General features: G+C 55.7%; 5 protein-coding genes across 5 annotated transcripts; 3 read left to right on the top strand and 2 right to left on the bottom strand.

The window, feature by feature from the left end:
* Positions 1 to 732: 732 nt before the first annotated feature.
* FCK2-0 (Cytochrome P450 monooxygenase FCK2) lies at positions 733 to 2,689 on the top strand (the record flags this gene model as incomplete). Its single annotated transcript, XM_037325706.1, has 6 exons — positions 733 to 1,180; positions 1,233 to 1,412; positions 1,460 to 1,919; positions 1,984 to 2,279; positions 2,340 to 2,441; positions 2,499 to 2,689. 6 exons carry the CDS (start codon positions 733 to 735, stop codon positions 2,687 to 2,689), a joined length of 1,677 nt encoding a protein of 558 aa, XP_037175068.1.
* Positions 2,690 to 2,884: 195 nt separating this feature from the next.
* On the bottom strand, positions 2,885 to 4,128 carry CGCA056_v010458 (UPF0676 protein; the record flags this gene model as incomplete). Its single annotated transcript, XM_037325705.1, has 4 exons — positions 2,885 to 3,454; positions 3,514 to 3,691; positions 3,757 to 3,782; positions 3,898 to 4,128. The coding sequence occupies 4 exons, from the start codon at positions 4,126 to 4,128 to the stop codon at positions 2,885 to 2,887; spliced, it is 1,005 nt and encodes a 334-aa protein (XP_037175069.1).
* Positions 4,129 to 6,464: 2,336 nt separating this feature from the next.
* On the top strand, positions 6,465 to 8,150 carry fur4-0 (Uracil permease; the record flags this gene model as incomplete). Its single annotated transcript, XM_037325704.1, has 1 exon — positions 6,465 to 8,150. One exon carries the CDS (start codon positions 6,465 to 6,467, stop codon positions 8,148 to 8,150), a length of 1,686 nt encoding a protein of 561 aa, XP_037175802.1.
* A 630-nt stretch (positions 8,151 to 8,780) lies between these two features.
* Positions 8,781 to 9,563, top strand: CGCA056_v010456 (Uncharacterized protein; the record flags this gene model as incomplete). Its single annotated transcript, XM_037325703.1, has 1 exon — positions 8,781 to 9,563. One exon carries the CDS (start codon positions 8,781 to 8,783, stop codon positions 9,561 to 9,563), a length of 783 nt encoding a protein of 260 aa, XP_037175382.1.
* Positions 9,564 to 9,678: 115 nt separating this feature from the next.
* CGCA056_v010455 (uncharacterized protein) lies at positions 9,679 to 11,804 on the bottom strand (the record flags this gene model as incomplete). The annotated part of the gene is made up of 5 exons (XM_037325702.1): positions 9,679 to 10,045; positions 10,103 to 10,194; positions 10,250 to 10,375; positions 10,425 to 11,307; positions 11,407 to 11,804. 5 exons carry the CDS (start codon positions 11,802 to 11,804, stop codon positions 9,679 to 9,681), a joined length of 1,866 nt encoding a protein of 621 aa, XP_037175800.1.
* Between the last annotated feature and the right edge of the window lie 1,506 nt (positions 11,805 to 13,310).

Here is a 13,310-nt window from a genome sequence, read left to right as displayed (position 1 = left end):
GTATGCATGACGGAATCTGTCCATCAAACGACAGCCGGGATACTTTGCTGATCATCGGCTTTGAGCAGGCCTTAAATGTTGGGGTTTCGAGACCTTCGGGATGGTTGACGCTCAAGATGATTTCAAGCTTGTCGCGCAGATACCTCCCAAAAGGCGTACGTCAAGCTCGCCAGGTACTTGGGCACTATTCAATGCATGCACAGTGTAGGGGAATTGATCTTCGGCCCATGGTAAATACCGAAAGCAGAACGAATATCCTACTCATGAGTTGAGAGGCTTTCTATCCTCGATCAATGATCGGAACTCCGATCAATTCTGATGCCCCCCGGACCTCCGACTGAGATCAAATTTGCTACTTTACAGGAAATCTTTGAGGCCCTGATGTCAGTGTCTGTAAACGTATGCGCCATCATTCATATTGACATCCATACACGAGATGCTTGAACGACCGAACAGGTGATTAGCAAACTTCGTATTAGCATTCTTCCAACATGCAGCCTATAGACTCTTGGTTCAATCATCCGCTCTTAAGCAGTGGATGACGAAACTTTGACTTTCATGCGAGATGGGGGAGTACGGCGGAGTTGGGGAAACATGCTGGGGTTGCCTGATGAAGACAGAATCATGCAAACTTCAGACGAATGAAGTGAGGATATATCAATTCTCTGTCTCCATCGCCCGACACGCCTTCTGCCATGTCCCGACAAGTTTCTCGGTGGAAATGGTGACACGATGTTAGCGAGCGACGTTTTCCGAACTCCGGAGGCCCTCGGGCTCTCCTTTACCATTGGCACCCTCTTACATGTCTTTGTTTTCCGGCATGGTGAATGGGATCTGGCCGCCCAGAAGATCATTGTCACGTTCTTGTCGACATTCCTTGTAACAGTGGGAACGACTATGGCCGTGCCACTGGTCGCTCCCTGGATCGCACAGCCTATCGAGTCGGTTGGATTGGCGGATGCGTCCAAAGCGGTGAGCATGCTCTTCGCGACTCTTGTTTTTGGCATTCACACAAGTATGGTGGTGTATCGTGGGTTCCTCCATCGGTTAAATAGGTTCCCCGGCCCGTTCCTGGCGAAATTCTCGAACCTGTATGTAACAGCCAGGATTTGGAATCGGATGCACCTTCATGAAGATGTCAAGAAGCTTCACGAGAAGTACGGAGACGTTGTCAGAGTTGGTAAGAGACCACTCAGTCCACAAATAACGGCATGATGCTCAAACGTCCCTAGGCCCGACGGAACTTTCGATCAATAAGCCAGGTGCCATCAACGCGGTCTTTCTCGAGACAGATTGTTACAAGGGCCCGTGGTACAACCTGCTCCATCCCATGGTCTCGATGCAAATGGTCAGAGATAAGGAGGCGCATTCACGACGGCGAAAGGCATGGGAGTATGGCTTCACCTCGAAAGGTTGCGTTCTCCAGCTATCACAGCTTAACATGAACTAACCCATCTAGCTTTGCGCGACTACGAGCCCCGAGTACTCAAGTACACCAACCAACTCCTCGCCGGCATCGAAGCGAGCGCGGGCACCCGATTCAATGCATCTCTCTGGTTCAACTTCTACAGCTTCGACGTCATGGGCGAGTTCTCTCTCGGCCATGGTTTCCGCATGCTCGAAGACGGCGTTGCGCACTTTTACATGGACGGGCTGCACAACGAGACCCTAGCTGTGGGCCGTTTCACGCACGCCATGTGGGCGTTGCCGATTTACCGCCAGATGTCCCTGTGGAACGCCGAACTGAGAAGGTTCAAGGGTTGGATTTCGCAGCAGGTGCAGCAGCGCATTCAGAACAAGCCCGAGAGCCCAGATATCTTCACATGGGTCCTTGAAGACTATGAGTCGAAGAAGGAACATTCGTTCCAGGATATGTTGAATCTCTATGGCGACTGCATCCTCATCACCGTTGCTGGCAGGTATGTTGTTATCCAATGCTGATGTAAACTACCTTGACTGCCTATGACTGACACATAATGGCAGTGACACGGTTGCTGCTGTGTTATCGTGCCTCTTCATGGAGTTGGCACGTCATCCACGGGAGTACAAGAAGCTACAAGAGGAAATCGACGCATATTTCCGTGAGCATGACAGACCGGAGCATGCGCCTTTGGCCAGGCTGCGATATCTCCAAGCTTGCATCGACGAGTCTTTGCGCCTCCATCCACCGGTGCCCTCTGGTGTCCAGAGGATGACGCCACCTGAGGGTCTGCAAGTTGACGATGTCTGGCTTCCTGGAAACACAATTGCGTTTGTGCCTTCGTACACACAATACCGAGGTAGGTACCCATGAATTATTGAAAAATGACTGAAGTGATACTAACCGTCATTTGACGCAGATGCTCGCTTCTTTGAGAGCCCCGATGAGTTTATTCCAGAGCGCTGGATTGACCGACCAGAACTTGTCAAGAACCCCGCGGTATACGTTCCATTCTCTACAGGTACCTGGTCTCGTTTGCAAATATTGGTCCATAAGTCAACTGGCTAACCAAAGAAAGGGCATGATGTCTGTATCGGCAAACAGCTGGGCCTCCTTGAGACTCGCTTCGTAGTCAGTGCGGTGGTGCACAAGTATAACCTGCGATATGCGCAAGGTCAGACCGGGGAGAAGTTTCTGGCGGATAACAAGGATACTGGAACATTGACAGTTGGACCGCTCAACCTCGTGTTCGATCCAAGAAAGTCTTGAGCTGGCATATGAACGCTGTTCTGTGCGGTACAACGAGCCAATGACTGCTGCATATACTGAGGACCATGCAAATATGTGCATAATGACTGGGTAAACATATTACGGGATTGGGTATCCTCTCTGCAAATCCAACACTTCGAAAGTCAACCACACTGCTATGACGCGCTATTCCCTTCCCACACCATTCTCGTGCATTCATGTCTTTCCGTATGTAGCCCTTATCCTCCTCTCGAGATGCTCCCAGCTCGTGACGGGCTTGGCGCTCTCGTATCCCTTTCTCTTCAGAACATCCAGAAACTCCGGGTCGACAACGCTCTCATCCGTGACTGGCTGTCCCTTACCTTTGATCGGTTCCAACAGCACATGGCGGTCAGGCTGTATGAAAACAGGTATACTCAGCCTGCCCACATTCTCGCTCGCAGACCTCGGAAACGCCACCCGATGCACCGTCGACCGCAACCTCCCCGCTGTCCAGAACTCGAGCGCATCCCCGATGTTAACCACAATAGTGTCGGGAAGGCACGGCACATCCATCCATGCGCCATGCCGTTGCACCTGCAACCCCCCTTGGTCGGACGCTTGGCGGAAGAGCAGCGTAAGCGAGCCGTAGTCTGAGTGTGCCCCCGCGCGGATGTCATCAGGCTTCGGTGACTCTGGCGGCGGCGCGGATTCAGGGAACGATAGCTGGGACGCCGGGGGATAGTTGATGAGTCGCATGCGACAACTTTCACCGGTGTGGGCCTTGGACAGGAAGTCTCTGGGCATCTGCGCAAAATGTTCAGCATCGCGCGCATTTCTGTTCCCATCAGTTGGTTGCAACTCACACCCAACCCAACAGCCAGTGCTTCCAACAGTGTCTTGGCCAACTCGTCGCAGCCGGCGAAGAAGGCGGCCATCTTCTCTCGCTTAGCTTCCAACGGCGCGGGGAGTATTTGATTCGTCCGCCCGGGATCTGATAGATAGAACGACTCCTTGACATCTCCAGGTCCTGCCCCAGACAGCCTGTTCCCAACGCAACGTCTCAGCACATGACGCGGTCTACAAGGGGGATCGTTCATGCAACCTACGTCTCTTCCCTCATTCCCGTGTAACCCTAGCGAGACAACACCGGTCAGCGACTTTTAACCATGGCCCCGGATTGCATCCATCCCAGTCCGCGCATCCCGCCTGCACAGGTACTCCAGACCACCAACACGTCAAGAACTCACCAGGTCACCGCTCCCATTAGCGAAGCGCAACTTCTCCTCCAGGGGTGAGCCGAAAAATGTTTCCGCGAGAGCAAACATGTCCGCTGCAACGCCGTCGCCCAATCCGTGACCAACAACATAGAAGAAGCCGGGGTCCTTGCCCACACGCATCAGCTCCTGCGCGAGTCCCTCAACCGAGTCGAATGATCGCAGATCAACTACCGGTAGCGCAGCTGCTGCGGCCGCAGTCATCGCGGGGTGTTGGTGGGAAAAGAGCAAACAACACAAACTTGGACCAACCACTTCGACGTTACGGCGTCCCGGTTCCTGGAATCAGCGAGTTGCAGGGTTCGAATACAAGAAAACTCGGTGTGTGAGGCACTAGACAGGGCAAAAGAGCAAGCAAACACTGAGCCACCAACAGTTGTTGAGCGATTAACGAGGAGTTTTCGTCCGATGCGATTGGCACGATACAACCAACTGGCTATGCGGGATAGTCGGATAAAAAGAAGGGGTGCGAAAGCGGTGCAGGCAATCATTCCAAAAACCTGCCGACCAACAAGAAAAATGTCCAAGCTCCCATCTTTATGTATGTCAGGCCAAGCGGACGGGAACGAAAAGTGTTAAGAATCGACCAAAAGACCGTTCGGGTCGCGATGGCCTCGCGGGGTAATGAGGTCTTGGCTGCTGAACGGCTAAATTGGGAGCAGCAATTCATCACTCGGGAAGCCCGCTCGCAGCCCCCCGGACCGCCGGTCGCGAAAGACGCGTGGTCACGAAGCCGGGTCACACGAGAGCGTGGAATTGCGGGAGAAGAACACCAGGCAGAGAAACGTGGCTGGAAGGCGTAACAGAGCAGCCACAGGGTCCACGGTATGACAACATCAAGACTCGGCCTGCCTCGGTCCTCCGATCCGCGCGCCCCATCGATGGGCTGGTAAAGGCGGATGGCGCCCCCTCACTTGCCTACGACAACGGGGATAAGGTGCCCATCGAATAAAGGTTGTGATGGACGGTCACATCCGGCGGACGGGGGCCAATCGCAACATGCCGTTGGTGCTGTGCAGGCTGTTCCCGACGAAGCCATGAGCGGGTGAGCGGCTGAATGGGGAAGAGCAAACATTCCACACTCCGAGGGAGCAAACAAGCAAACAACTGGGGTCCGTGTTCGATTCCGTTCCCGCATGCCAAGGCGAACGGCAGAATGGAATAAGTGAAAATGCGGTTGGTGCCAGGGGGAAAGGAGAAATAAGGGAGAAGAAGAAATGATTTCCCAGGAGCCAAGATGTTCAATGTCCCGGCAGAGGCTAGGACGGTTCGAGAAAAGACCCCTGTCTCTTCCCTCGCGAGATTGCCCCTCTCTTCTCCGTCATCCAGCCTCCAGACTTTCCCAGGTGCCCGGGAAGAAGAAAGGGACCCATCTCACCCCTATTTCTCCTTGTGGCAGGGGATCTTCACCAGCAAACTGGAAATCTGGAACACGGGCATGGGATTTGGAGGCATGGAACCACAAAAACACCGCATGGGTTATCCGTCAACACGGTAACTGTACTCTGTAGGGCGCACAACTTTCGGGGTCAGCATGGCAATGGCGCAACTTCAACTTCGTCTTATGACGATCTCTTGTTTCTCGCTGCTCGTCTGCCCTATCGTCCTGTTTCAAACGAACGCCACCATCCCGCGCTTCATAACTGAGCTGGTCTGCATGTCGCCCGTCACAGCTGAGCCAAGGACACCCTTCCATGAAGAGAACCCTGTTCATAGTGACCATGAACGCACGGTCAGCTTCAACTCAAGCCCAGCTTTTGAACACCACTGTCAAATGCCGGTGTGATCTATCGCCTGTCCCTCGCCGCGTCGGCGAGTTTTCCCCACTCAATCCGCAACGTCCCGTCCATGATCATCAAAGCCTGCTTCTCGAAGCCATCGCCAGTCTTTCCCATGAACCACTTCCGGATCATTAAAGAAGGCCCCATAAGCCCCGTCCGAATTGACCTCGACACACACTGTGACTAATGTCTTTCTCCCGTCTCTTGACTCGTTCCACCATCACAAAGGGAGAACTCTCGCACAGCCGCTGCCGTGCGACGGGACTAAGCTTTCGAGCTAAGTCTGACAAGTCTGAAAAGCCACCTCAGATTCGTCTGGTCTAGTTGCTTACGGTCCAGCATCGCCCCCCTCTTCTTCGTCCCCCCTTTGTCCCTCTCGACTTTGGGTGCTTGTCCCCTCTCAAGAAATCCCCGCAAAAGAACCTCGTCTCATATCCCAGTCTTCCCGCCAGGTATTAGGTATTCGGTAGTAGTAGTCTCTGTCTGGTTTCCACCGCTCGCCCACCGCCCCCTGGTCGTGGTTCTCACCCGTGAAGCCTGTGTCCCGCCTCCATGTCGGCGCGTCCACCGATGCCAGCAAACACACACCACCAAGCGAGATAGCAGCAACCACCAGCAACATCAACCGCTCAACAGCGGCCACCACCACGGGCGCCGGTAGACCAGGCACGCCGGAAAGCCCTCTGCATCCACAAACCGTCCGCGTTCAACGACGCGCGTGACATCAAGGTGTGCTCTATGACGACTTCACGAAAGCCCATGGCGGGCCTGCTCCGCCGCATCGAAGTCTCCCGCGAGACCGATGTCGTCACAACAGCCTACATGAACCGCGACACCAGACCGCTGCCGCCAGAGCGACGCACCTACGGGCCCTGGCAGTTCGTCGGCCTCTGGGTCGTCACGGGCTCGTTCAACATCGGCGGCTGGACGACCGGCTCCTCGCTCATCGCCCTCGGCCTCAACGTCTGGCAGGCCATGCTGACCGTCATCATCGGGCACATCCTTGTCGGCCTCATCTGCGTGCTCGCCGGCGGCCCGGGAGCAAAATGGCATATTGGCTTCTCAATCCTGCAGAAGGCCTCGTGGGGCATGTACGGCGCCTTCTTCCCGCTCGTGCAGCGCATCATGCTCTCCTTCATCTGGTACTCTACCCAAGTCTACTGGGGCGGACAGTGCGTGCGCACTTTTATATCATCCATGGTGCCGTCCTTCAACGCCCTCGACCGCCCCTTGGCCAATGGGACCATGACCGTCGCCGACTTCACCGGCTTCATCATATTCTCGCTACTATGCCTGCCGCTCATCTACATCCGTCCTGAGCGGTACCACATCCCCTTCGCCGTGGCCGCATGCACCGTCATCCCTACCGTCTTCGCGCTGCTCATCTGGTGCGTCGCCACGGCGCACGGCGCGGGCCCGATGCTGCGCGACATCACGGCGACCGCCGGCGTCCGGCAAGCAACCGGCTCCCATCTGGGATGGATGCTCGCGCTGGGGGTGTGCACCAACATCGGCGGCATTAGCACGCACATCTTCAGCCAGTCGGACTTCACCCGCTTCGCGCGCCGGCCGCGCGACCAGCTCATGTCGCAGCTGCTCTTCGTCCCGCTCAACACTATTGTGGTTGCCTTCATCGGCATCGTCTGCACCTCCTGCGCGGCGCAGCTGTTCCCCAAGACGCAGGGGACTTTGGTCTGGGAGCCCTACCGGTTTCTGGACGCATTACAAGCGCATTATGATAACTCTGCAGGAGCGCGCGCGGCTGTCTTCTTCGCGAGTCTGGCCTTCATCTTCGCGCAGTTTGGTATTGCGGTGGCAGAAAACGCGCTGTCGAACGGGATCGACCTCTCGGCGCTGCTGCCGCGGTACTTCAATTTGAGAAGAGGAGGGTACCTCACCGCGGCCTTCGCGTTTGTGATGCAGCCCTGGCAGCTGATGAACGGCGCGAGCAAGTTCCTCACCGTGATGGGCGGGTACGGCGTGTTCCTGGGCTCGATGACGGGCGTCATGTTTGCCGACTACTACCTGGTCCGCGGCCGCAACCTAAAGCTCACACACCTGTACGAGGCCACGAGTGCGAGCGTGTACTGGTACTGGGAGGGCGTCAACTGGCGGGCGGGCGTGGCCTGGGTCATGGGGACCTGGGCGCTGTTGCCGGGGTTCATCCAGCGGGTGCAGGATCCTAGTGTTGAGAAGGATGGGTGGTCGCATCTATATTACCTTGCGTGGCCCTTGGGGTGCACGTTGGCTGTCGTGACCTACTGCCTGCTTCACTACGTTGCTCCGATCGAGAGTCCGAAGGCGGTGGATGATGAGGATTACTTTGGTACGTTCGGTCCGAGAGAGGGCACGGTGCTTGATGGCCGGGAGCAGTCGCCGTCCAAGGAGGCCGAGATGGATGAGAGCTCCAACAGTCAAGGGTCCACGGAGGATAAGACGGTCTGATTTAATGTTTTGGTTGTTTGGGTATTGTTCCTTGGGTCACGAGCGAGCGTGGGTTTTTGCTGTTTATGGGGTCCGGCGGTAGAACGGGATTGTTGGAAACAGTGTGAGTTTGGAGAAGGATGCCCGAAAGAAGGGCCTGGCTCCGTATTTGAATCAATAGATACCCTGATCACCTCAAATTGTGTAATGTGGTGTGATGTGTCTCCCATGTGAGTCCACCTGGCAGGCCACACTTTCACCACCAAACTACGTAAGAGGAACCATGCCGCCAGGTGGGTGAGCTGGACAATTGCGCCGCCAATGACCAACTGCCGTGTGTATGTGTGCGTGAGTTGATGTTCCCGCGCATATTCTGGCGCCGCCTTTGGGCCGGCCTCGACACGCGGCGGGCGGATAAGCGGTTAAATGGCACGTGGCCGGCGGGAACAATTCCAAAAACCTCTCTCCGCTGAAAACGGGGGCGGCCGGATTGAATGATGTCGTGTCTATTCAACACCCCCTCACGACCTTTTCAGAAACAGATTCAAAATTCAAAAGGAGGTCTGTGGTGCTGTTTGTTGGATAAAGAGCTGCTGAATTGCCCTCTCGGTCAAAGTCAAAAGACAGCGACCGACCGCCCTCTCGAAGACGATGGAGCGACTGCACTCCGCTGCGAGGCTTCTCTGCATCATCCCGATATCGACGACGGGTATGACAGATGACTTGACACGGCTGTATCCATCAAGACCCGACGTTGAAATCACCTTCATCGATGGCCGAGACTTCATCGAGTGTCCGCCGTGCATCGAGAACCATGAACAGGCGCTGCAGTCGACGAAGGCCGTCCTGCCTAGGGCGATAGACTACATCAACTCAAAACCAGTTGACGCGGTTCTCGTGTGTTGCTTCTCAGATCACCCGCTCGTCTACGCCCTCCAGGACATCTTCACAATCCCCGTCACCGGGATATTCCAGGCCGCGCTGCAGGAAGGGACCCAAGATGGAGGGAAATTCGGAGTCGTCACGACGGCGCAAGCCTGGGAACCAATTCTGACAAAGTCTCTCGACGATCTGGGGTTTGAAAGCAAGTCGGCAGGTGTGCTTGCCACGGGGTTGGGAGTGCTGGAGTTGGAGAGCTTGGAGCGTGGCGTTGTCGTCGAGCGCATAGCGAGCTTCGCGAGGCGGCTGATCGACAATGGCGCGACTAGCATCATCCTCGGGTGCGCGGGCATGGCTGCGCTGGAGGACGATATTCAAAAGGCGCTTCCACCCAGCGTGGCGACGATCGACGGCGTACGATCCGGCATCGATATTCTGGCCAGGCTAGCCCAGAAAAGGGCGCGATCAGAAGACACAACATGGACGAACGATGCAAAGAGAAACTGTGAGGTGCACAGCAAGGAGTTGGGTGGCAACTTGGAGCACGTTTACTAGCACTGGGGTTCCTAATTTTGTCTATTAAGAAAACGGAAAGAGTATATAAATCCATAAATCGTGTCACCTCCCCGTAACACTGTGTCCGTCCCAATTGGCCTCCACTCCCTTCCTATCATGATGTCCAGTTCTCGACAGCATAGTTCCAGTCAATATCCGGTTGATCGTTAAACGCCGTCGTAAACACATTGTTCATAAAGTTCATGGGAAAGTTGTACAAGGGAACGCTCTGCATCTGATATTGGTCCATGGTGCTGGCTGGCATCACCTCCACAATCTGCTGTGGCTGCCCGGTACTACTCGGCATCTCTGTGATGGGAATCGCCGTGGCAACCGGCATCTGCGGCTGCGGCGGCTGCTGTTCGGCCCGCCGTTTGATCTCGTCGTCAATCTTGGTAATGTACGCCAACAGCTTGCCCGATATTTGGGGCGCGTTGGGGAGGCAGGAGCCCAAGTTCTGTAGGAATTGCGCCATGTGCCGCCTTGTGATGGTCAGTTTCATGACAAATAAGCCGGTGGGAGGGTTCACCATTACGTACATGACGTCTCGTAGTCTAAAGTATTGATGTGTGGTGAGGTGGCGCCCGATGAAGCTGCTGAGCAAGTGGCCGACCCCGACCAGCTCTTGGAGCTTGCGGGATGTTAGGATCTCTCATTTGCGAGGTTTTGGGGTGGTGTAGCCGTACCATGGGATGTCCAATCGCTCTCAGATACTCGGGCGGCACTTTGGTAATCTCATCGATCAAGTCAATCGCCGCATTGCAAGCGTCGTCGAATTGATTCAAGCAGGCGAAATGTGCCATGCGAGTGAGCTACAAGTGTTAGAACAGGATGCATACCGCCGGAAGATTAACAACTCACTTGGTATGTGCATGCGATATTAGCGACTTGGAACCCGCACAGGTTCTCCTCTCGATTGTTCGATGACGGAAACGCCTGAGAAGCATATAGCGGCAGCTGCAATTTCCTGTTCAGCACGTTATCCAGCATCTCCTGAATTGACGGCAGAAGTATATCCATGTCATTATCATGACGGTCTGTATGCACCGCCTGCACGCGCTGCTTGCGCATGCGTACAATGACGTGCTCCAGCATGCGATACAGGTCGGTGATGTAGTTCCAGCCGGTGAGCCAACTCCCCGGGAAGAAGATCTCGGGCTTCGAGTGACCTCTTGTCTGGCCGACCGTCGCGCCCGTGGGATCCAGGACGCCGGAGAGACCGACATGCACCGGATACGCCACGCCGCATTGCAGCTCCGGACACCGGATGACATGTCCTTGGATGAGCGCAGAGTGCACCTCGAGGCGGTACATGGACCAGAAGAACTGCCGCCGCACGTACACCTCATTCCGCGGCAACTCGCCCCAATTGCTCTCGAACTGGAACTGCGCCTGCGCGACGATGCTGTGGTAGCGCCCGAGGTACTGCTCAAAGAGCACGTCGTCCTTGATCTGGACCGCCGCCAGCGACAGCGTGCCGACGACCTGCAGGTACTGAAAGATCTCGTGCTTGGGAATGTCCTGGTTGTCGTCGGGAATGGCTTTCCGCCCGTCGTCAAGATAGGCCTGCTGGTGCTCATCGCAAATCATCTCGGGAATGTCCGGGTTGAACAGCGCGCCGTCGCGCACATGCGAGGCGCTCAGCGCGCAAATGGCCATCAGACGGGCGAAGGCGGCGCGGTTGGACGACATGCTCGTGTTGTCCCATTCTCTCATGATACTCGCCTCATCGTAAAAGGGAAACCTTGTGGAACAATGTCAGCAAATTCACTCGGCTGTTCTTTCTCGTGAACCCCCAATCGGGAATGATTGGAAGTTGATTTTGAGGCGGGGGAACACAAACACTGGGTACACCGTGTCGAAGAAGATGCATATGAGACGGTGAACAAGGTTTCTGCTGCCATGGCGGCTCTCGTCGTAAAAGCACCTGTCCGAGCCACCGCCCTCCCCTTGCTGGTGAGGCTGCTTGATAGACGCAGGCGACGTCTTGGACTTGACGCCTCTCTTTGCCGCGACACGGTTCCATGTGCACTGCGCGCTGTGCTCAATGCAGGTCAGACATGAGGGCTGGCCATCGGGCCCGGTGACGGGCGTGACCCCGCTCCCCTCGGTGACCGGCTTGCACTTGCGCCCTCTGCGGTGACAGAAGTCGCAGGCCTTGGTGACGCGCCGGCGCTTGAAATTGGGCTCGCTGTGCCGTCTGCCGTCTCCGTTGACGTGAGGGTGATTGTCTTCGCTCATGATCCCTCACACTCTCCAGAGGGGTCTCTCTCTCAACTCTCAACTCTCTTCCCGGCTGAGATTCGAGGGCGGAGGGGGGCGCGTCCCAACCGGGTCCCGGGACTCCCATTCGGCTTCAAATTGGCGGTGCGTCTTCGGTGAATGAGGGGGGGAACCAAAAGAAGGGGGTCAGCAGCGGGCCGAATCCTCCCTCTCTCCGGTGTGCGGTGCTGGCTGGCTGCTGTGTTCTCCCTCTGTCTCTGCCAGTGCGTGCTTCTTCCCTCCCTTGTCGATGATGTGCAGATCCACAGGCGATGGAGGGTTCCAGGTCCAACGTCCTGCGGCGCGGTGCGGTGCAGTGCGGCGCGGCTATGTACAGTGTGTCTTGAAAGATGCAAGCGTCCGAGCCGTGTGGGTGATTTCTTCTTCTCCGTGTGGAAAGTTCGGGGTGAGACGGTATTTGTGCAACACGGGGACACACAGTTACAGTTTCGACGTGTCTCCTGGGGTTTTTTTTTTTTTTTTTCACTTGGCCCTGTACCTTGCTTTTCCGGTTCTCCAACAAGAATAAAATGGGGGGTGAGGAGATGCAGCAGCATCAGCAGCGGGCGGCTGGATGTTGAAATTGAGACGGCGCGGGTGGGGCGAACACAAGCAAACATTGTTCACTCCAAGCACTGACTTAGCCCCTGACTCTACTTGTCTTGAGATGAGAGAGAAAGAGAGGGAAGAGAGAGTGAGTGTGAGACCAGCCGCTGTTGGTGTGTGTGTGCGTGTTGGTGTATTGGTGCTAGCTGCTGCTGAAAGTCTTTTCTCTCGCTGTTCTTGAGCTAAGCTGAAGGAGAATTAACTCGCAGACACTGTCATATCGCCCGCTGGTTCCTTGCGGTGAGCGGGTACGTACTCCGGTATCTCCCCTCCCTCTTCCATGTCTCCTTGCCTCCCCTCCCGCTTCCTCCCACCTCCCACTTGTTGGCCGTAGACTCGAAATGGTCTCGACGCTGGCCTCCGGGGAGTTCAGGGGTGGCTGTGCCGCAGCCACTGACCACATTGTTCTTTGTTAAACCCTGGTCCCTGAGTCCAAACCCCCGTCCGTTCCCCTCTTCCACCGTCCAACAGCGTCACCGCAACCCGGAAATAGCGATCTGAACCAACGCATTCTTCTAGAATCCCCCCAAAACACTGCCATGACAAAAACATCGATATCGAGAAAAAGAGCCGCAAAAAGGATTCGAGGCTTTTCTAGCAACAAGAGCCAAACCACGTCCTCGGTGTTGCGCTCAGTAAAACTGGCGGTGTTGGTAAGACATCGGGACGTCATGGTTCGCATCCCCGGTACCAACAGCTTGGTTCCCAACTGCATGTTGGAACCCAATGCTTGCTTCTCGCAGTGGATGCCAATTTTTGCTCTGCAATAAATATTGACGTTTGCGTCCAGTACTTTTGTTACGCTCGGCCTTTGCACGTGGGGAGAATCATCGAATCTCTAGACGGGTCACGGAACGCCCGCCAAATCTCAAAGCCCGC

This window comes from Colletotrichum aenigma, assembly GCF_013390185.1.
Source record: "Colletotrichum aenigma strain Cg56 chromosome Unknown KSG_Cg56_contig07, whole genome shotgun sequence".
In the NCBI taxonomy this organism is placed as follows: Eukaryota; Fungi; Ascomycota; class Sordariomycetes; order Glomerellales; family Glomerellaceae; genus Colletotrichum; species Colletotrichum aenigma.
Note: the sequence above shows the minus strand (reverse complement) of the source record. Positions and strands in the feature narration are given on the sequence as shown.